Source organism: Momordica charantia, assembly GCF_013281855.1.
Source record: "Momordica charantia cultivar OHB3-1 chromosome 6 unlocalized genomic scaffold, Mcharantia_2.0 BLBB01000006.1, whole genome shotgun sequence".
NCBI classification, from domain to species: Eukaryota; Viridiplantae; Streptophyta; class Magnoliopsida; order Cucurbitales; family Cucurbitaceae; genus Momordica; species Momordica charantia.
Genome location: NW_028275164.1, coordinates 17,277,300 through 17,302,722, shown reverse-complemented (window position 1 = coordinate 17,302,722; position 25,423 = coordinate 17,277,300). Strand labels below are relative to the sequence as shown.

The following is a 25,423-nucleotide window of genomic DNA, read 5'->3' as shown; positions in this document are numbered from 1 at the left end:
TTCAGTACCCTTCCTGTCCCTAACTTCAATATCAAACTCTTGAAGTAACAAAATCCACCGTATCAAACGTGGTTTAGCATCTTTTTTAGCAAATAAATATTTTAAAGCAGAATGGTCAGTAAAAACAATGACTTTTGTGCCTATCAAGTATGACCTAAACTTATCAAAGGCGAACACAACTGCTAACAGTTCCTTTTCAGTAGTAGTGTAATTGAGTTGTGCACCGGTCAGAGTCTTACTAGCATAATACACAGGATGCAAGATCTTGTTTTTACGTTGTCCTAACATAGCTCCTATGGCATAATCACTAGCATCACACATGAGCTCAAAAGGTAAATCCCAATTAGGTTCGATAATTATAGGAGCTGAACTTAGAGCAACTTTCAACATTTCAAATGATTTTAAACAGTCATCATCAAAAACAAATGGTCTATCATAGCAATTGACACAAGGGTTTAGAAATTTTAGCAAAGTCTTTTATAAAGCGGCGGTAAAATCCCCCATGCCCTAAAAAACTTCTAATCCCATTGACATTTGTAGGAGGAGGTAGCTTTGAAATGATGTCTATCTTAGCGTGGTCTACCTCTATTCCTTGCTTGGAAATTTTGTGACCCAAAACAATACCCTCTTGTACCATGAAATGACACTTCTCCCAATTTAGGACTAGGTTTGTTTGTTCACATCTCTCCAATACTCTTTCCAAATTAACTAAACATGCGTCGAAAGAATTTCCAAAAACAGAAAAGTCATCCATAAAAACTTCTAGAATATTTTCTACCATGTCAGAGAAGATGGCCATCATACACCTCTGAAAAGTCGCGGGTGCATTGCGTAGTCCAAAGGGCATTCGCCTAAAAGCGAACGTACCATACGGACACGTAAATGTTGTCTTCTCCTGGTCTTCTGGAGCAATAGTAATTTGATTATAACCCGAATATCCATCTAAAAAACAATAGAAATCCTTACCTGCCAGACGGTCGAGCATCTGGTCAATAAACGGGAGAGGAAAATGGTCTTTCTTTGTTACCTTGTTGAGTTTGCGATAATCAATGCAAACTCTCCACCCGCTCACAGTTCGGGTTGAGATGAGCTCATTCTCCTCGTTGGCCACCACGGTTATACCCCCTTTCTTTGGTACACACTGTACTGGGCTTACCCAGCTGCTGTCGGATATTGGGTATATAACACCGGCGTCAAGCCATTTAAGAATTTCTTTCCTTACAACCTCTTTCATCTTCGGGTTCAATCGTCTTTGACTCTCAATAGAGTTCTTAGCATCTTCTTCCAATAGAATTTTGTGCATGCAAAAGGCCGGGCTTATCCCTCGGATATCTGCTATCGTCCATCCAATGGCCTTTTTGTGCTTCTCCAAAATCTGCAATAAAGAATATTCATTAGTAGGTGATAAATTGGAAGCTATAATAACTGGTAAAGTGTCGTTATCCCCTAGATATGCATATTTCAAATGCGACGGCAATGGCTTCTGCTCCAACGTGGGTGGTTCCACTATGGACGGAAGTAACGACTTGCATTCTTCTTTTTGTATTTTTTCAATAGGATTAGCCACATCTTCTGGTCCTTCTGCTATATTATCAAGCTCTTCTTCAATCTCTGTAACTAATAAGTCATAAAACTCATCAAACATAACAGGATTCAAGCTATTTATAGCAGAGCACTCTTCAAAGTCTCCTGGTAATTTCATGGCGTCTAGAACGTTAAATTTAACTTCTTCATTATTTACCCTCATTGTAATTTCTCCCTTCCTTACATTAAAAACTGTATCCCCAGTGGCTAGAAATGGTCTTCCCAAAATAATGGGAACGTCTAAGTCTGCCTCGCAATCTAGAATGATAAAGTCCGCAGGGAAAATGAATTTGTCCACCTGGACTAAAACATCTTCTATCTTTCCCTCAGGTCTTATGATAGATCTATCTGCTAGTTGGAGGGTAACCGTAGTAGGTCTAGCTTCTCCTATGCCTAAAGATTTGAAAACTGATAATGGCATAAGATTAATGCTAGCGCCTAGATCACATAATGCCCTACCTAAGTTTTTTCCTCCTATGGAACATGGAATGGTAAAACTGCCAGGATCATTACATTTCATGGGTAGCGGGCTGCCTACAGCTTCACTACTACATTTTGTCATGGCTACCAGTTCATGCTCTCCTATTTTTTCTTCCTAGAAACTATATCTTTCAAAAACTTAGCATAATTTGGCATCTGTTCTAGAGCATCTACTAATGGTATATTTATATGCAATTGTTTTAAAATATCTAAAAATTTTCTAAACTGGGAATCATTATTTTTCTTAACTAATCTTTGTGGAAACGGGGGAGTAGGAGTAAAAGAAGGCTGTACCTGTGGAGGAACACTCGGGGTGTCCTCATTACCTTTTCTAATATTTTCTTTTTCTGGTGTTGTTGGATTTTCTGGTATCTTTACAATTGGTTCAGTGGACGGAATCTGTACATCTGTTGTTGGCATTGTTGGTCCATCATATGCCAGTCCACTCCTGAGGGTGACAGCTTTGCACTGTTCTTTCCCTTCTCGTTTTGGTAATTCAGTATGGCCTGGAAAAGAACCTTGTGGTCTATTCTTCAATTCATTGGCGAGCTGTCCCAATTGGGTCTCGAAATTCCTCATTGATGCCGCTTGGGATTGTATCACTGCGTCGGTTCGGGCCATGTACTCCTTCATCATATTCTCAAGATTTGAGTTGTTATTTTGAACAGGTGGAGTCTGTGTTCTCTGATTGTACTGCTGTTGCGGTGGTGGGATGTATTGCTGTGTAGGTGGAACATAGGGCTGCTTGTTCTGCTGGCTCTGCCCTTGATTAAAACCGCTCGAACCTCCTTGACCTCCCCATGAGAAATTAGGGTGGTGCCTCCAACCTGGGTTGTAGGTGTTCGAATATGGGTTAAAGTTCCTATTGTTCCCATGTCCTACATAAAAAACAGAAGCAGGGTTATGTGGACAATTATCATAGATATGGTTTTCACTGCAAAATGAACAAATGAGATCGTTGACTTGGCAAACAGGGGCAGGAGTGCAATAATCCGACTGCACATGTTGTATCGGCGTGGCTAATGGATTTTTTATTCCCAATGCCATCTCTTTCAGCCTCTGGTTCATTGTAACCATCTCTTTTTGCATCGAGGTCGCAATGTCCAGAGCCAAAACTCCAGCTGGATCTTGCTTCTTTGGTGCTGCCCTAGATCTTTGCGAACACCATAGTTCGTTATGTGAAGCTAAGTCATTTAGGATGTCAACTATCTCGTTGAATGTCTTCTTTGTAAAGGCTCCGTTGGCAGCATTGTTTAGCATCATCTTAGTAGGATGATCTAAGCCTCTAAAGAAATGTTCTATCTGGATGCATGCCGGCAAGCCATGGTTCGGACATTTCCTGATTAGTTCTTTAAATCTCTCCCACGCCTCGTGAACAGGTTCACGATCATATTGTCTAAAGGAGATGATCTCCTCTCTGATATCAGCGTGGCGAGTAGGTGGAAAGAATTTTGTTAAGAACTTCTCCACTAACGACCCCCATGTGGTGATGGATCCCGGTGGAAATGCATTGAGCCATGCTCTAGCTTGGTCCTTCAAAGAAAATGGAAAAAGTGTTAGTCTCAGAGCATCGTCTGTTATACCAGGTAATCGAAATGCATTTGCAATTTGAATGAATGATTTCAGATGATCATGTGGATCCTCATGTTCCTGCCCTCCAAAATGTCCAATTGTCTGCAACATTTGGAACATCATTGGTTTAAGCTCAAAGTTTACGTGGGCTGGAATAGGGTTGACTATCCCTGAATCAAAGTTCTGAAAAGCCGTGGCGGCATATTCTCGCATTGCCACGTCTCTGTTGTCCGCCATCTGGATATGGTTGAATTCATCATTTCTTGCATGATCCCTCATATTACCGTTAACAGCAGGTGGATCAACCGGATCACGAGGTGGAATATCTGCCATTGATGTGCTAGTACTCTCTACCTCACTTTCAGGACTGATTTCACCTTCTCTCTCTTTTTGCTTTTCTAGCTGTTTTCGAAGTCTTTGCTCCTTTCGAGTTTTTCGAAGGGTCCGCTCAATCTCAGGGTCAAGGGGTAGAAGAAAAGATCTTGTGCTCATGCACTTTAACTTACCCTTGTGAGATAAACGACCAAAAATATAGAACAAAAACGGTGGATGGAAATTACACCCAACAACAATTCACAAAAATAAAAACTAAAAGAATTTGAAAATAATTTTAAAACTAAAGTCCCCGGCAACGGCGCCAAAAACTTGACTGGGATGTTTATGCTGAACGCACGCACTAAGCGTGGTAACAATTATATAGATGCAAGCGCACACCTGTCAGAGTAATATAAAATGGACGAAGTATCCAAGTATCGATCCTCAAGGACTTCTAAACAATTTCCAAACTCTAAAGTTTTAAAGAATAGTGAATGTTGGAATGAGTGATTCTTGTAAATTGGGAAGTGGTCACAAATAATGGTTTGGATTTGGGATTTGGACTTATAATAATAAAACCTAGCCCGAATTACTTCAAGTTAGCCAACAAAGAATCAAGGATATGCTAAGGACGATATACATTTCACTTTAAGAACCAACGACTACGCTTTTCACTTGACTTATGTCTAAGCAAGTTCAAAGTCCTAAGACATTCCCTAATATGTCTATTACGAGAGATATCTTAGTTTTAGGATGGAAATAGTCGCAACCTCGGGTTAAGGTCCTATGTCTAGGCTACTTAAGCGGAACCCTTATGTCTAAGGCGCTCCTCTCCTCGGTTTAACCACTCAACAATGCAAATAAGCAACCTTTTCAGTATTGACTTGTTAAGACTTACAGTGGCCTTCTCTAAATCCTAACTTTTTGGGAAAACATGTTGAGCAATGAATGGAAAGTGAAAACACTACTTCTTAGCAAACCCTTTTTAGACATAAAAGGCTAACTATCCATAACCGGGCTAGAGACGGGAATTTAGAAAGACATATTGAAGAAAATACAGCAAGTAAAATGGTTGAATGTGGAATGCATGTGTGAAAAACGAAAGTTAACTAACGGAGAGTTTTTATCGGGATTGAGAGCTTCGCCCTTCTCTTTCAAGCAAGGGAGAGTGTCACGTGCTCTTTCCTCCAAAAACACAACTCTCTTAACTAAAAATAAAGTAAAGACAAAGAGAAGATAAGCAAAGTGCTGGATTTTTATATATTTGAATAAGTAGAAAATGACTAAGTACAAATGGAAACAAAACAAAGCTCAATAAAAGAATGTAAAGTGCTCGGGATTTAAAAACCAAAAGCAACTAATGAAAGCAACTCAAAAGTACTTAGAAAGCAACAAAGAAACACTAAAAATGATCAAGAGAAGGAAGCAAGGCTTGATGATTTTGGTGGAGAAGTTGCTGGAATTTATAGCTGTGCAGAATTGGTTAGGTAGGTCCTAAAACGATGGTGAATCACCCATTTCCAACTCTTTTGACTGACCAAATCGTGCTCAAACTGATAGTGGAACACTTCTTCTACACGTATGCATCGGTTGGAACCACCAAAACGCATTGGAAGACGCGTTTCATTAAGGGCAAAGTTGGAAGAAAAACTGTTTTCTGCAGGCTTCCCAGGCGCCTGGCGCCTCCTGAGGTATATTTTTCGTCTTTTCGCTTCTTTTGATTAATTTGCACTCCCAAATGGTCCTAAAATGTCATAAATACAACATAAGCCATCCACAAACCATAGTATATGAATTTTGCATGAATTGAAACTCAAACGATCGAGAAAATTCCGAAACAAAGCTGAAACATAGTAAAAACAGCATCTAAAACCTTCTTTTTACGCATGTAAACAAGCGTAATCAGTTAACGTGACCTAGAAATGTGTGGGAAGTTCTAGGGCGTTACATTCATAAAACAAGGTCAAGAGCAAAAAGTTTGCAAGCTTAAACGGTCCATATATGGACTCAAACAAGCATCTCGATCTTGGAACATAAGGTTCGATACTGCGATCAAATCTTATGGTTTTGACCAAAACGTTGATGAGCCTTATGTATACAAGAAGATCGTCAACAACATCGTAGCCTTCTTAGTGTTGTACGTGGATGATATCCTACTCATTTGGAATGATGTAGGATACCTCACTGACATAAAGAAGTGGCTAGCGACTGAGTTCCAAATGAAAGATTTGGGAGAAGCTCAGTATGTTCTTGGCATCCAAATCCTAAGGGATCGCAAGAACAAAAGGTTAGCCCTGTCTCAAGCAACTTATATCGACAAGATGCTTGCTCGATATTCGATGCAGAATTCCAAGAATGGTTTATTACCCTTCAGGCATGGAATTCATCTGTCTAAGGAGCAGTGTCCTAAGACACCTCAAGAAGTTGAGGATATGAAACGTATACCCTATGCTTCAGCAGTGGGCAGCCTGATGTACGGTATGCTGTGCACTAGGCCTGACATTTGCTATGCGGTAGGGATAATCAGTAGGTACCAATCCAACCCAGGATATGATCACTGGACTGCTGTTAAGGGAATCCTCAAGTATCTTAGGAGAACGAGGGACTACAAGCTCGTGTATGGCGCTAAGGATTTGATCCTTACAGGATACACTGACTCTAACTTCCAAACAGACAAGGATTCAAGGAAATCCACATCGGGGTCAGGCATTCACTCTTAACGGAGGAGCGGTAGTTTGACAAAGCATCAAACAAGGATGCATCGCAGACTCCACGATGGAGGCTGAGTATGTTGCAGCTTGTGAAGCAGAAAAAAAGGCGGTTTGGCTTAGAAAGTTCTTGACAGATTTGGACGTCGTTCCAAACATGAACTTACCCATCACACTTTATTGTGATAACAGTGGTGCTGCGGCAAATTCTAAAGAGCCTCGAAGCCATAAGAGAGGCAAACACATCGAAAGGAAGTACCACCTTATACGGGAGATAGTGCAGCGAGGAGATGTGATTGTCACGAAGATCGCTACAGAGCACAATATTGCTGATCCTTTTACAAAGGCACTCACGGCTAAAGTGTTTGAGGGCCATCTAGAAAGTCTAGGTTTACGAGCTTTGTACAGTTAGTTTAGGGCAAGTGGGAGAAATGTAATTGGGTATAGTGTATGCCCTAGTTTATTGTATTTTCCCTTTGCTTTATGATAATGTACACCTCACTCAAGTTTAGTTCAAGTGGGAGTTTGTTGGGTGTGTTGCCCTAAACTCGTAGTTTGTATTTTGTAAAAACAAATGTCTATTTAATAAAGTTTTATTCAATAAATTTGTTGTTGAATCATAGCTTTGCATTGTCCAAAATCCAATAAACTAAACGTCCAAGGTTATTTTTGATGTAATCGGAACAGTATATATACTGGGTATATAGTTGATATACGGGGTATATATTTGATATACCTCTGATATATGAATGAATAATGTCCCGTGAATAACCTAAAGGGTCTATAGTATATGGATAAGGCTGGGTACCTTATCCTGGCAACACTATGGATACGGCCCGCTCTGTAAAGGTTACAGACGACTCGATCCAGGTCGTTCGTGTGGAGACATGCGAGTGGGGGTATTCTATACAATGAGTTTGTATAAGACCGGACCGCGAAATAGGCAATCTTTAGATGTAACACCGTTAACTAATAGATTGCCATTTCTTAGGATGACCAGGCAACTCATTCTCAATCCTGAGTGAGTTATGGACTTCTGCCCGTGAGGGCTCGTTCTTTGATCTGTATGGGTGAGAGTGGCCCGAGTCGCCGACTCAACATTCCTACCATTTTGGGGACGAGACCGAGTGGGGAGCTAGGAACATAACTTCACAAGATGGAATTCACTCCTCCCCGACTTTGGGGAAGTAGGTGAGTGTTCCCTTAAATGCTGACTCCGGGACTTGAACAAGGGGCCCCACCCTCTCATTGGCCGAGAGGGACTTCCGGTTATTGGTTGGACCATAACCGGGTTGTTCATTAGAGGAGCAGTGGTGTTTAAGGAGTAAGATGTAACTCAGGGGTAAAACGGTAATTTGACCCAACTTGAGTAACGAACACTCGTGAAGGATTGACTCGTCATTAATGGTCGTATATCCATGGACATGAAAACATTCTACAGTGAGAAGAGTGCAACTGCGGGTCTTTAGTGGAATGACTCGTAGTTAACGAATCTAGATTAACTCGGTCAATGAGTTTGACCGATTAATCGTGCATCATTAGCGCTTCAAATCTATAGGTCCATTAGGTCCCCTTGCTAGCTCATAACGGGTAAAACGAGGATCAAGCTTTTGGAAGAATTTGGATTGTTCAAATTACTTAAGGGATTATATGTATATTGATACATTATAATATATAGTTAATTGTAAATTAAACTATATATTATGAGAGAAATTATTTGAATGAGATTCAAATAAAATTAATATGAATAAGATTCATATTAAAACTATAGGTTAAAAATAATGTACATAAGATGTACATTAGAACTATAGGTTATACGAGATAAATGTTTTAGAATATGATTCTAATTTTATAATAAATAATTAAGTGTTAATTATTTATGTATATATATATATTCATTAATTATTAATTGGATTAATAATTAATTATATTAATTAATTTGATTAATTAATTATATATATATTAATTATTATATATATATTATATATATATATTAATTATTATTATATATCATATATATATATATATATATATATATATATATTAATATTAATATTAATATTAATATTATTATTAATATTAACTCCCCTGCAAAATTGCAGGGGAGTGGGAAGTTTTGTGACGTCCCCACGTCGTTCTTCTTCTTCTTCTCCAAGTGTTGGAGAATTAGATAGAAGGTGTTACAGAACAGAAGGGGAAAGAAAAAACAACCAGATCTCTCTCAAAAATTATCTCGATCTCTCCCTCTCTTCTATCAAGGTGCTACCACAAGCACGATCCCGAGACCCAAGAGGATAGCGGTGGTGGTGTTCGAGGGGATTCACTGAAGAAAAGTTCTTCAAAAGGTTTGTGTATCCCTTGTATTTTTCTTCTTTAAAATTCGATTTTGTATCCTGAAAATCAGCAACGAAAATCCGTTTCCGCTCCGGGATTCACATCCCTTCAATTGGCATCAGAGCCAGGTTGCTGTTCTGATTTTTTGTGATCAAAATCGTTAAGTTTGGTGGGTGATTTCATATTTTCGAAATATGGGTTTAGAGAAGAGAGCAGTTATGATTATAAAAGTTAGTTAGAATGTAGTATTTCTAGAACTTCATGTGTATTGCATGATTTGAAGACGTATTGTGAAAAAATTAAATATGTTGCGAAAGCAATGCACTTCGTTATATTTGGAGTGTTACAATACTACGATTCACCAAATCTATAAATCTACGGTAGAAAAGGAAAGTCCTTCTTACCCAAGGAATCGATAGTGACGCTAAACAATTACTATATAGGGTGAGGTTGTCGAACTCTAACCTAGCCACTAGCAGACCACCTAGAGGCCGGCAATAGAAAAAAGGCTCGAAGCAGAGATCCGAGAGCGAGAGATTTGGGCAACAGTTCTTCCATCGTAGAGGGACAATATTTGAGAGAAATGTCACGTCCATTTAAGGAACTCGTCACTGTTTCAAAGAAAAACTTCGAACGCGTTTCTTAGCCGAAGATTCTTTTTCCTTATGGCTCAAGTTTTCAAGAGGCCTCTTGTAGTTCATTCGAAAGTGAAAACTTTGTGTTATTTTTTAGTTATGATTTATGTTTATCTGTATTTCACTCCATATCACTATTATTTTAACTGTTATGGAGCATTTGTTTAATACATTGACTTGATGTTTCTTTCACCTTTCTGTTATGCTACTATATTGTTTTAGTATTTGTTCAATACATTGACTTGATGTTTCTTTAACTTTGTGTTTCATCCTTAGTGTTTATTCATTCTGGCCAGTAGTAGACCAAGATGAAGGGAGGGAAAGGAAAACGCTTTCAAAGATCAAGATGGGATTTCCCACACCTTGGTTAACAATGAATTTGAGTTTGTCTCATATCTACGAGTTCCCAAATCAAGATAAATTGAGTGCATTGATTGGAGATGACAAACAAAGGGAGAAGTTCCCTTCTTAATCGAGCTAAAGATGGTAGATTTAAAGAATTGGACTAATGGATATAAAGATTCAAAAAGTTTATCGAGAGATAGCTTATTTGATGTTTATAAAATCTTATGGGTAGAACTAGAGAAGGGAAGGTAACCAAAAGAATTCATAGAGATATCACACTGTTTAGAAACTAGTCCAAGTACCTTTGAAAGAGGCAACCCATGAGATTTGTTGCCCAAATTTACATGATTTAGTGTTGTTGGGTTTGTTGCCTTAAACTCGTAGTTTGTATTTATGTAAAAATAAATTTATATTCAATAAAGTTTTATTAAAATCAATTTGTTGTGGAATTCATAGTAATGCATTATCCAAATCCAATAAACTAAACATCCAAGATTATTATTATGTAATCGAGATGGTATATATACTAGGTATATATTTGATATACCCTCGATATACAAGTGGATAATGTCTCAGGAATAACCTAAAGGGTCTATAGTATATGGATAAGGCTGATTACCTTATCCTGGCAACACTATGGATACGACTACTTTGTAAATGTTACAGACGACCCGTTCTAGGTCGTTCATGTAGAGACATGCGAGTGGAGGTATCATATACAATGAGTTTGTATAAGACTGGACCGTAAAATAGTCAATCTTTAGATGTAATTCAGTTAACTAACAGATTACTATTTCATAGGATGACCAGACAACTCATTCTCAATCCTAAGTGAGTTATAGACTCCTACCCTTGAGGGCTCGCCCTTTGATCTGTATGGATGAGAGTGGCCCGAGTCACCAACTCGACATTCCTACAATTTTGGAGACAAGACCGAGTGGGGAGCTGGAAACATCACTACACAAGATGGAATTCACTCCCCGACTTTAGGGGAGTAAATGAGTGTTTCCATTAGTACTGACTCCGGGACATGAGCAAGGGGCCCCACCCTCTCACTGGCCAGAGAGGGACTTCCGATTATTGGTAGGACAATAATCGAGTTATTCATTAAAGGATTAGTGGTACTTAAGGTACGAGATATAACATAGGGGTAAAACAGTAATTTAACCCATCTGTGGTTATGAACACTCGTGAAGGAATGACTTGCCGTCAATTATCGATATCCGTAGACATATAAATATTCTATAGTGAGAATAGTGCAGCTACAGGTTTTTAGTGGAGTAACCTGTAGTTCACCTATGTTTATTAAGGTGGTTAATGAGTTTAACCAATTAATCTCGTAATGTTGGAGATTTTGATCTATAAGTTCTCTTGCTTGCTCGTTTATAGGGTAATTAAGAACATTAAGTATTGGAAGGAATTTAAATTGTTCAAATTTAATTAAAGGGAATTTGAGTTAATTGTGTATGACACAATTTAATATAATGTATGATGATATATTATAAAACTATATATTATGAGAGAATAATGGGAATTAGATTCATATTAAATATTTGAATATGATTCAAATATTTATTGGTTTAATTAAATTATATTTATTTAATTAATTAACTAAATAAGATTTGATTAATTATTAATTAAATTAAAATATTTTTAATTTTTTTTTTTTTGCAAAGGTAAATAAAATATATAAAACAAGAAAAGCATAAGGAGGATCTCACAGCCCGAGATCAAGGCAACAAAACAAAAAAGGGAAAGAGAACAATAGAAATCACGAAAATAAGTCCCAAACAGAGACAAGCATGGGCTCAGAGCTCCTACAACAACTCCCTGATCAAGTAATGCAACGAAAATACACCTCAGCTTTAATGACCCTAAGGAGCACAAACAACGAGCGACCCTGACCACCATGAATACGAAGGTTCCGCTCTCTCCAAAGGAGAGAGACAGTCGAAGTCCAAGCTAACCGCCATACATGCCGCCGAACAGACGACCGAGCACTAACATGACAAATCCAAGAAAGCTCTGTAGACCAATATGAAACCTGATGAGACGAACCTGCCCACGAAATCATACCAGCCCAAACCGCTCTACTATAAGGGCAATCAAAAAACAGATGATCCCTAGACTCCAAACCAGCACAAAAAACACAAGTAGCAGGCACCAACGCATACCACTGGCGAAGACGATCACGCGTAGATAGGCGATAACGAATTGCCAACCAAGAAATAAACGAATGTTTAGGGATATTCCCACCAAACCATAACAAGGAAAAATAAGGAACTAGGGGACGACGAGGACGAAGAATCCCCCAAGCCTTACAGACCGAAAAAAGTCCAGACACCGCAGGAATCCAGACAAGGCGATCCTCCTGACCAACCACGGCTCGCACCGACAACACCTCCGGGAGAAGCTCAATAAGATCCATCGAAACACGAGGCCACCGCCAGGAACCATCAGGAAGCAAAAAGTTAGCAACCTTAGCCATAGAAGAGCTAGCAGCATCATAGATGATTCTATCCCTACACCTCGGGTGAATCGGACCCCCCGACAACCAGGGATCGTGCCACACAAAACAAAGCTGACCATCCCTAAGAACAGTACGCACCAAAGGACGGAGTGAATCCCGGACACCCAGAATATCCCGCCAACACCAGAAAAACCGGGGCGAAGGCCGGACAGTCCAAATACAAGAACCCCGTAAAGCATGAACCTCCACCCAGGCGACCCACAACGACCCAGCACGCATGAGAAGAAGCCAAAGCAGCTTCATAATAACAGCACAATTCCACGAGGCCAAGTGGCGGACGCCTAGCCCCCCTCCCTAAGAGGAAGACAGACCTCAGACCAAGCCACCTTCGCCCCAGAGGGCCCACCCTCACAACCCTTCCACAGAAACGAGCGAAGAATACGCTCCACCTCATGCACCACCCGGGCCGGAAGAATAAAAACACTGGCCCAGTAAACCTGGAAACTCTGAAGCACCGAGCGAATAAGCTGCAAACGACCTGCAAAAGAAGGCACACGACCCGACCAACTCCGAATACGAGCACTAATCTTCTCCAACAAAGGCTTACAATCGCGAAAAGACAACCGACGAGAAAGAAGCGGAACGCCAAGATACCGCACCGGGAGAGTTGCCACTGAAAACCCCAAGAAAGAAGCCAACCTCTGCACCTCCTCAAGAGGAAGACCAGCCCCAAAAAAAGAGCTCTTACGAGTATTAGCAACAAGACCTGACAACGCCTCAAACTCCACCAAAGAATCCCGGATAAAGGAAAGAGAACCAACATCCCCATGCGAAAAAATCATTAAGTCATCAGCAAAACACAAGTGAGTCAAACCAATTCGATCACACTTCGGATGATATCGAAACCCCGCCGGAGGTTGATTAAGCATACGCGACAACACTTCCATGGCCATAACAAAAAGATAAGGGGAAAGAGGATCCCCTTGACGGAGCCCACAATGACCAGGAAAATAACCCTCAAGCGAACCATTCAGAGAAATGGAAAACATAGGAGAAGTAACACAAGCCCGGATCCAACTAACAAAGCGAACCGGGGTCCCAATGGCCAGTAACAGACCAAACAGGAAATCCCAATGCACTGAGTCATACGGCTTCTGAAGATCCACCTTAAGCACACAACGAGGGATACCCTTATTAAGATGATACCCCCCAACAAGCTCTTGGCAAAGCAAAATATTGTCGAGAATACGACGTCCGGGCACAAAAGCAGACTGATTCTGACTAATAAACCTGGGAAGCCAGACTTTCAACCGGTTAGCTAAAAGCTTCGTAATGCACTTATACAACACATTACAGTAGAAGATAGGGCGGAAATCCCCTAACCCCGAAAGATTGGGGATCTTAGGGACCAAAGTAAGCGACGTAGCATTCACCCCAGAAGGCAAAAAGGAAGTATCAAAGAAATGCAACACCGCCTTACAAAAGTCATCGCCCACAACACTCCAAGCCGCCTTAAAGAAGCCCACGGAGAACCCATCCGGACCATGAGCCTTACCACTAGACATCGAAAACAACACCTCCCGCACCTCCAGAGAAGTAACAGGACGACACAACTCCACCCCACACTTAGGAGGCCACACAAAATCCACAATAGCAGCCAGACGATCAGTAAGATCACGATAACCTACACACTTCGAGCCCAACAACCGACGATAAAAACTAACCGTCAAACGAGCAATCTCAGCACGATCAGTAACAACCCGACCTGCATCATCCGTCAAGGAGGCAAGATCATTACGAACAACCTGGCCTCGAACAATATGGTGGAAGAAAGCAGAGTTCTGGTCTCCCAAAGAAAGCCACCAGACTCGGGACTTCTGTCGCAACGAAGCCTCCTTCATCACAGCCCAATCCCAGAAATCAAGAGAGGCGACCCGCTCCTCCTCCTTAGCACCTATCGAAGAAGGGTCATTCAAAAGTAAAGCCTGAGCAGCAAGCATACGAGCACGCGCCTCCTGCACACCCTTCTGAATAGTACCAATATGATGACCGAAACGACGCAACACAGGCTTCAAAGCACGAAGATTCATACCAAAACTCACAAGACGAGAAACCTGGGAATGAACCTTCCACGTGTCCCGAACAACTGACAAGAAAAGGGGATCCGCAGCCCAATAGTCAAAGAACCGAAAAAGACGGGCGACACCTAGGCACCTCAGCACCAACCAGAAATACAAGAGGGCAATGATCAGAGACACCCCACTCGCGAACCTGAACCTTAAAAACAAGCATGGAACCAAACCAAGCCGAATTGACCAAAACACGATCAAGGCGCTTGAGAATAAGACCAGCCCCCAAATGCTTATTTGTCCAAGTAAACCAAGACCCAGACACACGAGGCTCCACCAAATCGGCCTGTAACAAAACATCATCAAAACGCTCCAGATCTGACAAAACAGGACTACCACCAAGCACCTCAGACGAGTGCCGAATAGCATTAAAATCACCCATCACCACACCAGGACCAGACCAAGACGAACATATGGACACAAGAGAGTCCCACAACAGAGCCTGCTCAGAGGTGAAATTAGATGCATAAACACAAAGAACCTGCACCGAAAGCTGAGAAACTCGATCAAGAACAACACCATGCACAAACTTATCAGAAACAGTAATCGAGGAGAATCATAACGTCCCGGACGCCACAACACACAAATCCTACCAACACCAGAAGAAGAGTAACTACTGACGCACTGCCAATGCACCTGGAAGGGGCGAAAGACAGAGGCAAAATTACGAAGCAAAACACGAGTCTCCAAAAGACAACAAAACTCAGCACGAACACTACTCAGAAACAAGCAGACCTCACGGCCCCTAGCGGCGGCATTCAAACCCCGCACATTCCACGAGCACCAACTAGTCATGGGCTACAGGAGAGGAAGAAGAACACGCCCTGGAAACAGGAGACAAGCGACGACGACGAGAGACAACCGTAGTGAAACCCTCCTGATCATCACCCGAGAAAAAACCATCCCCAAAAAGCGGCGAAAACACCTCCTCACCACTATCCCCACACGAAGGACCAGGAGTAGCCTTGCCACTCTCCCGACCTGAAGGACCAGAGTCATGACCAGCCATAGCAGTCTCAGTAGGTAAAGACAAAGCCTCAAAACGGTTACTAGAAACAGCCCGCTCCACTGGACGAGCAGGAGCCACAACAGCAAGGGCCCAACCAGGCCCGGACACCACAACTGGGGAAACCGAAGCTAGAGGAGCTGACACCGGCGGGACCGGACCCCGAGGCGCCTTAGGAACCCAGACCTTCTTAACGGGACAAGTTGAATCAGAATGGCCAAAGATACAGCATTTCGAACACCGCCGTGGCTTCCAGGCATACTCAACAGCAACGGTAAACAAGACATCACGAACCTTCACCTTAACTGACAAAGGAAAAGATGAAGCAGCCCGCATCTCAACACAAATACGGGCAAAAGACAGACGGCTACGATCCTCAGTAGCCTTATCAAGACATAGAGGCACACCCAACACACTAGCAATAACACTAAGCCCCCGGGGAGTCCACAGCTCAAGCGGAATATTAGACAATTTAACCTAGACTGGAACAGAAGCAAAAGAAAAAGACTGAGGAACAATATCAGGAGTCCAAGGACGGAGGAAGAGCGGCTTCCCCCCAATGTGCCACGGCCCATAGGACAGAACCCAATCACAGGAAGAAGCATGCAGGAACTGGAACACAATGAGCCCGTCATCCAGATAAGTAATAACCGGCTCCTCCACACTTGCCCAAATCCGAGCCACCAGACGGGAGACCACAGCATAAGGAGGCCGATAGTCCAGAAACTGACCCACCAAAGAATTACCCCACAACTTCTCCCCCTCCCCAACAATATCATCAGAGGGAACCGCAACGAGCTCCCCATCCATCACCACTGGAGGAAAACACAACCAGCGAAAGCTGCCGAAACCGGCGCCAGAACCGCAGAACCAGCCAAATCCACCACTCCCTAACAGTTTTGCTGGGAAATCGTGAGGTAGATAATGTGAGGTTACTCCCACTCTCTCTCTTCTCCCTCCTTGGTTAAAACACAGCAAGTGTGTTTTTGTGTTGGTTGGTTTTTTCGTGTAAAAACAAAAACCTCTCTCTCATTCACTAGCATAATTTTTCCCATTTGTTTTCCTTCAAAGAATAAGGATCCCCAATCTGCTCTTATTCCTAGAGTCATCGTTAGGAAACTTCGTGATAGTGTCCAACATTTGGTTCGTGCGTTTGGGTTCGTTGTTCGTGCCGAAACAAATTTCGTGCTTGAGGAAGGAGGGTTGTCTACGGTCTACAAATGTAAGTTGTTTTCTTCCTCCCAAGATGTTTAACCTCTATTTTTAATAGAATTGGTATGATGTTTTTAAAATCGGTATTGTATCATTTTTAAACCGAGTTGAATCACAAGCGATCAATCGCACTCGCTTGTAAATTTAGTTCATACTGATTTATATCGATTCTTCTAATTTTAAAGTTTGTTATTGTTGAATTTAGAGGCTTTTTAACCTAGTTTTCAGATCTGGTTTTGCAGCCCCAAATCCATACTTTCCTAATTACTTTGCATAAAAAAGTGTTTTGAATGGGAAAATTGGGTAGATAAGATTTGGGTTAGTAATTGGTTGAATTTTAAATCCTTGGATAGGATTTAAGAATTAATTTTGATATTGGTTGTTTCTAGGCCCCTAAGTTGACAACTACCAAGGAAGATGTAAATTAGATTCGTAGGATTTCTGAAAGAGGTAAGTAATTTGTCATATCCCTTCGAAAAACTGTTGTAAGTAATTTGTCATATCCCTTCGAAAAAGTGTTGTAAGTAATTTATCATATCCCTTCGAAAAGTGTTGTAAGAGATTTATTGTATCCTTTCAAAAAGTATTGTAAGTAATTTTCCATATCCTTTCGAAAAGTATTGTAAGTGATTTGCCATATCTTTTCCAAAACTAAAATGTATTTTGGATTTGATATGAAGATTTGAAATTGATATCTTGCATATGAAATTGAAGTTTTATTATGGATTTGAAAACTAATTTGACAATTGATATTATATTTATTTGCAAAGTATTTGATGTATTCTTATATGATTTGATAAAGTTTTGTTTAAATTTATTTAAAGGTTTGAAATTGATATTTTGTTTATTTGTCAAATATTTGAAATCATGTTTTGGAGGATTGAAAAAGTTTGTTTTAAATTATTTCAATGTTTTGAATTAATTTAATATTGAAAGTAAGTATTTGTTTTGCATTTTATTTGAAAGATATTTTGATTGATTTCATAGGGCTATCTGGATATGGCATGATTTTGTTTTGAGGAACGTTTTGCTTATTTGGGGTAGTAGCCTAATTTATGGATTTCTGTTCTGGCTATGGGAAGACACTTTTGTGGTTTGGAATTCCTTGGGAATGAAGATTCATGTGTGTGTTATTCACTCACATGGCCTCACACTTAAGTAACCGTTCTGTTTGTTCTGGTCGATATTATTTCGACAACCCTTTTCTGGAAGATATTATTTCGACAACTCTGTTCTGGTCGATATTATTTCGACAACTCTGTTCTGGTCGATATTAATTCGACAACTCTGATAGAAGCTTCTGATTGATTGGTGTTACCGATGGGTAACCACATATGTTCTGTAGGCTACCCAAATAATGCAACATTCCACTCTGATTTTGAAAGTATGAATGATTTAGTTATTCAAAAGTTTGAAAGTTGTACCAAGTGTTTTAGAATGAACTTTGAAAGTTTTGATCGAAAGAAAGTTTGTTTTGAAGGATTTGAAATTTGATCAAATGAAAGTTTGTTTTGAATGAATGGAAGTTTGTGTTGAAAGAATGAAAGTTTGTTTTGATGGACTGGAAATTTTATCTTATTTGAAGTCTTTGTTTTCGAAAATCTAGTTTATTTTTGAAAGTTTTGAAAGTTTTGATTTGTTCGTATTTTTGTTTACGAATGTTTTGAAAGGAAAATGAATTTTGAAATTCGATATGGAAATTGCTTATTGAGTATTTTTGTACTCATTTTTTTTTCTGTTTTCTAAATGTTTTCAGATGAAGGTTCAAGTAACTGCTCAGATAGTGATTGAGGAATAGCGTTCTGGCATGGGAGTTGAAATCTTTAGTATTTTCCATTGTTTTTAGCTTATGAGAACTTAGTTAGTTCTGGTAGTTATTCTTTGGCTTTATTATAGTGTAGGTTTTTTTGTGTGTGTCAAAGTTGGACTTGTCCTTATCTTTTGTCATGGTATCGAATTAAATAAAGAAGTATTTCCGTTAATTTAGTGTTTAGTTGTTTACGCGTCCGCATTTTGTCAGAATGACCGTATTGGAAAATACGGGTTGTTACAGTTGGTATCAGAGCGATGGTTTGAGGTCCTGTAGACTCTAGGATTCCTAAGTGTATTGTTAGTGCTAAAGTTCATGTCAGAACATTAGGATTGATAGTTTTGGAATTTTGAGTTTCGAGAGTGTTTGTTTTCTATGTGATGGTTACTCACTATATCGTTAAGATATAGTCATTTTATTTATCTTGTTTTTCATACCGGTAAGGATTGGTTGACACATGCTTTGTAGAACAATGCTGCCACGAAGTGCTAATAACCGTAGGACTACAACTGTTGAGGAACCGCAAGATAATATCCTAGCTGTTCCACAAAACCTAGGAACTAACAGGAATGCTCCAGCCAATGATGGAGTCAATCGTGTGGTCGAACAGTTCAGAAAGCTTCATCCACCCTCTTTGATAGTACAAGCACAGATCCAATTGTTGCTGAAGAATGGATCGAGAAAATTGAGAAGGCTTTTGACTTTATGGAATGCAATGATCGTCAGAAAGTGGCTTGTGCTACTTTTTTGAAAAGAGGAGCAAATAAATGGTGGAATATGACTCGTAGGACATGGAATGTCGCTGAAAATCCTATGGGTTGGGATAGGTTCAAGGAACTTTTCTTTGAGAAATTCTTTCCCCCGACTGCTAGACAGAACAAGGAGGCAGACAATTTGAAAGGGGTTTGAGACCAGAGTTAAGGAAGCATGTTGCTGCCTTCAGATTGATGACCTATGCCAAGGTGTTGCAAACAGCTCATATCCTGTCATAGGATGGGACAACACGAAGTCATTTTCCAAAGATGCTGGTTCAAAAAGGAAGTTCCATGGAGGACAGAGTTCGAGTCAACCTCATAAGAGGGTAGGCTCTAGCAGTAGTAGACAACAGTCAGAGTGTAAGACATATGGCAAGAACCATACTGGGACATGTTACAAAACGGCAGGAGCCTGCTTTCGTTGTGGAAAAACAAGATACTTCATCAACAATTGTCCACTGAGCCAAAAAATCATATGACTCAAAAGCACAAGAGAAGAAATCAAGTAAGAAGGGTAGAGTCTTTGCGATCACTAAGCAAGAGGCTAATGTGTTGGGTGTGTTGCCCTAAACTCGTAGTTTGTATTTTGTAAAAACATATGTCTATTTAATAAAGTTTTATTCAATAAATTTGTTGTTGAATCATAGCTTTGCATTTTCCAAAATCCAATAAACTAAACATCCAAGGTTATTTATGATGTAATCGGGACAGTATATATACTGGGTATATAGTTGATATACGGGGTATATATTTGATATACCCTTGATATATGAATGGATAATGTCCCGTGAATAACCTAAAGGGTCTATAGTATATGGATAAGGCTGGGTAACTTATCCTGGCAACACTATGGATACGGTCCACTCTGTAAAGGTTACAGACGACTCGATCCAGGTCGTTCGTGTGGAGACATGCGAGTGGGGGTATCCTATACAATGAGTTTGTATAAGACCGGACCACGAAATAGACAATCTTTAGATGTAACACCGTTAACTGATAGGTTGCCATTTCTTAAGATGACCAGGCAACTCATTCTCAATCCTAAGTGAGTTATGGACTCCTGCCAGTGAGGGCTCGTCCTTTGATCTGTATGGGTGAGAGTGGCCCGAGTCGCCGACTCAACATTCCTACCATTTTGGGGACAAGACCGAGTGGGGAGCTGGGAACATAACTTCACAAGATGGAATTCACTCCTCCCCGACTTTAGGGGAGTAGGTTAGTGTTCCCTTAAATACTGACTCCGAGACTTGAACAAGGGGCCCCACCCTCTCATTGGCCGATAGGGACTTCCGGTTATTAGTTGGACCATAACCGGGTTGTTCATTAGAGGAGCAGTGGTGTTTAAGGAGTAAGATGTAACTCAGGGGTAAAACGGTAATTTGACCCAACTTGAGTTACGAACACTCGTGAAGGATTGACTCGTCATTAATGGTCGTATATCCATGGACACGAAAACATTCTGCAGTGAGAAGAGTGCAACTACGGGTCTTTAGTGGAATGACCCGTAGTTAACGAATCTAGATTAACTCGGTCAATGAGTTTGACCGATTATTCTTGCATCGTTGGAGCTTCGGATCTGTAGGTCCATTAGGTTCCCTTGGTAGCTCATAACAGGTAAAACGAGGATCAAATTTTTGGAAAAATTTGAATTGTTCAAATTACTTAAGGGATTATATGTATATTGATACATTATAATATATATTGTAACGCCCCGAGTCGCTCAGGTTAGTTAGTCTCGAATCAGGAGATTTTTTTCATTTAATTGTTTTAAATTGATTGATAATTAAATTTTTCTTTATTATCGGGCTCTAAACTCCAATTTAAACTAGTAATTACCGGACTCCGTACGTTGGGTCTTGTTTCAAGGGGAATGGACTCCTTTTCTCTTGGGCTTGGATTTGTTGGGCCTCCATTGAGGTAATTTGGTTTTAAAACAAAACAAAAGAAAAATAAAACCCTAGCCAAACCCTTTTCTTTCTTCTTCTTCTTTCTTCTACCCTAGCCGCCCCCACCCCTCCCCCCAGATTTCTTCTTCATTTTTTTTTCCAATCCCGCCGCCCCCACTCTGATTTTCTAGCAGCACATCCGGCGCACTCCGAACGGAACGACGACACCCACGGCGGCTGCGGCGCGACACAAATCGACGTGAAGCGACTTCGACAGCGACCCGGCTCCGACAGCGTCGTCTTCGGTTCCGGCGACTTCCAACAGGCTGCGTGACTCATTCTTCCGCGTTTCTGCATGCAAGGCCGCGGCGCTCCTCCGCGAACGGCAAGTCCGACGAGAGGCGTGGGTTCTGCAGCAGATTCGGCGATACTCAGCAACGGCTGAGTATCGCCGAATCTGCTGCAGAACATGTTTTCCCAAAAAGTTAGGATTTAGAGAAGGCCACTGTAAGTCTTAACAAGTCAATACTGAAAAGGTTGCTTATTTGCATTGTTGAGTGGTTAAACCGAGGAGAGGAGCGCCTTAGACATAAGGGTTCCGCTTAAGTAGCCTAGACATAGGACCTTAACCCGAGGTTGCGACTATTTCCATCCTAAAACTAAGATATCTCTCATAATAGACATATTAGGGAATGTCTTAGGACTTTGAACTTGCTTAGACATAAGTCAAGTGAGAAGCGTAGTCGTTAGTTTCTAAAGTAAAATGCATATTATCCTTAGCATGTCCTTGATTCTTTGTTGGCTAACTTGAAGTAATTCGGGCTAGGTTTTATTATTATAAGTCCAAATCCCAAATCCAAACCCATTATTTGTGACCACTTCCCATTTACAAGAATCACTCATTTCAACATTCACTATTCTTTAAAACTTCAGAGTTTGGAAATTGTTTAGAAGTCCTTGAGGATCGATACTTGGATACTCCATCCATTTTATATTACTCTGACAGGTGTGTGCTTGCATCTATATAATTGTTACCACGCTTAGTGCGTGCGTTCAGCATAACATCCCAGTCAAGTTTTTGGCGCCGTTGCCGGGGACTTTAGTTTTAAAATTATTTTCAAATTCTTTTAGATTTTATTTTTTGTGAATCGTTGTTGGGTGTAATTTCCATCCACCGTTTTTGTTCTATATTTTTGGTCGTTTATCTCACAAGGGTAAGTTAAAGTGCATGAGCACAAGATCTTTTCTTCTACCCCTTGACCCTGAGATTGAGCGGACCCTTCGAAAAACTCGAAAGGAGCAAAGACTTCGAAAACAACTAGAAAAGCAAAAAGAGAGAGAAGGTGAAATCAGTCCTGAAAGTGAGGTAGAGAGTACAAGCACATCAATGGCAGATATTCCACCTCGTGATCCGGTTGATCCACCTGCTGTTAACGGTAATATGAGGGATCATGCAAGAAATGATGAATTCAACCATATCTAGATGGCGGACAACAGAGACGTGGCAATGCGAGAATATGCCGCCACGGCTTTTCAGAACTTTGATTCAGGGATAGTCAACCCTATTCCAGCCCACGCAAACTTTGAGCTTAAACCAATGATGTTCCAAATGTTGCAGACAATTGGACATTTTGGAGGGCAGGAACATGAGGATCCACATGATCATCTGAAATCATTCATTCAAATTGCAAATGCATTTCGATTACCTGGTATAACAGACGATGCTCTGAGACTAACACTTTTTCCATTTTCTTTGAAGGACCAAGCTAGAGCATGGCTCAATGCATTTCCACCGGGATCCATCACCACATGGGGGTCGTTAGTGGAGAAGTTCTTAACAAAATTCTTCCCACCTACTCGCCACGCTGATATCAGAGAGGAGATCATCTCCTTTAGACAGTATGATCGTGAACCTGTTCACGAGGCGTGGGAGAGATTTAAAGAACTAATCAGGAAATGTCCGAACCATGGCTTGCCGGCATGCATCCAGATAGAACATTTCTTTAGAGGTTTAGATCATCCTACTAAGATGATGCTAAACAATGCCGCCAACGGAGCCTTTACAAAGAAGACATTCAACGAGATAGTTGACATCCTAAATGACTTAGCTTCACATAACGAACTATGGTGTTCGCAAAGATCTAGGGCAGCACCAAAGAAGCAAGATCCAGCTGGAGTTTTGGCTCTGGACATTGCGACCTCGATGCAAAAAGAGATGGTTACAATGAACCAGAGGCTGAAAGAGATGGCATTGGGAATAAAAAATCCATTAGCCACGCCGATACAACATGTGCAGTCGGATTATTGCACTCCTGCCCCTGTTTGCCAAGTCAACGATCTCATTTGTTCATTTTGCAGTGAAAACCATATCTATGATAATTGTCCACATAACCCTGCTTCCGTTTTTTATGTAGGACATGGGAACAATAGGAACTTTAACCCATATTCGAACACCTACAACCCAGGTTGGAGGCACCAGCCTAATTTCTCATGGGGAGGACAAGGAGGTTCGAGCGGTTTTAATCAAGGGCAGAGCCAACAGAACAAGCAGCCCTATGTTCCACCTACACAACAATACATCCCGCCACCGCAACAGCAGTACAATCAGAGAACACAGACTCCACCAGTTCAAAATAACAACTCAAATCTTGAGAATATGATGAAGGAGTACATGGCCCGAACCGACGCAGTGATACAATCCCAAGCGGCATCAATGAGGAATTTCGAGACCCAATTGGGACAGCTCGCCAATGAATTGAAGAATAGACCACAAGGTTCTTTTCCAGGCCATACTGAATTACCAAAACGAGAAGGGAAAGAACAGTGCAAAGCTGTCACCCTCAGGAGTGGACTGGTATATGATGGACCAACAATGCCAACAACAGATGTACAGATTCCGTCCACTGAACCAATTGTAAAGATACCAGAAAATCCAACAACACCAGAAAAAGAAAATATTAGAAAAGGTAATGAGGACACCCCGAGTGTTCCTCCACAGGTACAGCCTTCTTTTACTCCTACTCCGCCGTTTCCACAAAGATTAGTTAAGAAAAATAATGATTCCCAGTTTAGAAAATTTTTAGATATTTTAAAACAATTGCATATAAATATACCATTAGTAGATGCTCTAGAACAGATGCCAAATTATGCTAAGTTTTTGAAAGATATAGTTTCTAGGAAGAAAAAAATAGGCGAGCATGAACTGGTAGCCATGACAAAATGTAGCAGTGAAGCTGTAGGCAGCCCGCTACCCATGAAATGTAATGATCCTGGCAGTTTTACCATTCCATGTTCCATAGGAGGAAAAAACTTAGGTAGGGCATTATGTGATCTAGGCGCTAGCATTAATCTTATGCCATTATCAGTTTTCAAATCTTTAGGCATAGGAGAAGCTAGACCTACTACGGTTACCCTCCAACTAGCAGATAGATCTATCATAAGACCTGAGGGAAAGATAGAAGATGTTTTAGTCCAGGTAGACAAATTCATTTTCCCTGCGGACTTTATCATTCTAGATTGCGAGGCGGACTTAGACGTTCCCATTATTTTGGGAAGACCATTTCTAGCCACTGGGGATACAGTTTTTAATGTAAGGAAGGGAGAAATTACAATGAGGGTAAATAATGAAGAAGTTAAATTTAACGTTCTAGATGCCATGAAATTACCAGGAGACTTTGAAGAGTGCTCTGCTATAAATAGCTTGAATCCTATTATGTTTGATGAGTTTTATGACTTATTAGTTACAGAGATTGAAGAAGAGCTTGATAAGATAGCAGAAGGACCAGAAGATGTGGCTAGTCCTATTGAAAAAATACAAAAAGAAGAATGCAAGTCGTTACTTCCATCCATAGTGGAACCACCCACGTTGGAGCAGAAGCCATTGCCGTCGCATTTGAAATATGCGTATCTAGGGGATAACGACACTTTACCAGTTATTATAGCTTCCAATTTATCACCTACTAATGAATATTCTTTATTGCAGATTTTGGAGAAGCACAAAAAGGCCATTGGATGGACGATAGCAGATATCCGAGGGATAAGCCCGGCCTTTTGCATGCACAAAATTCTATTGGAAGAAGATGCTAAGAACTCTATTGAGAGTCAAAGGCGGTTGAACCCGAAGATGAAAGAGGTTGTAAGGAAAGAAATTCTTAAATGGCTTGACGCCGGTGTTATATACCC

At 40.7% G+C, this 25,423-nt stretch overlaps 1 protein-coding gene and 2 non-coding genes across 3 annotated transcripts; 1 reads left to right on the top strand and 2 right to left on the bottom strand.

Moving 5' to 3' along the window:
- The first annotated feature begins 3,382 nt into the window (after positions 1–3,382).
- LOC148210806 (small nucleolar RNA R71) lies at positions 3,383–3,489 on the top strand. Its single transcript, XR_015792025.1, has one exon. It is a non-coding gene; the product is annotated as a small nucleolar RNA R71 (small nucleolar RNA).
- An 8,318-nt stretch (positions 3,490–11,807) lies between these two features.
- On the bottom strand, positions 11,808–12,746 carry LOC148210805 (uncharacterized). Its single transcript, XM_088125194.1, has one exon. The coding sequence runs from the start codon at positions 12,744–12,746 to the stop codon at positions 11,808–11,810; it is 939 nt and encodes a 312-aa protein (XP_087981320.1).
- Positions 12,747–23,108: 10,362 nt separating this feature from the next.
- Positions 23,109–23,215, bottom strand: LOC148210804 (small nucleolar RNA R71). The gene has a single exon (XR_015792009.1). It is a non-coding gene; the product is annotated as a small nucleolar RNA R71 (small nucleolar RNA).
- Positions 23,216–25,423: the final 2,208 nt, after the last annotated feature.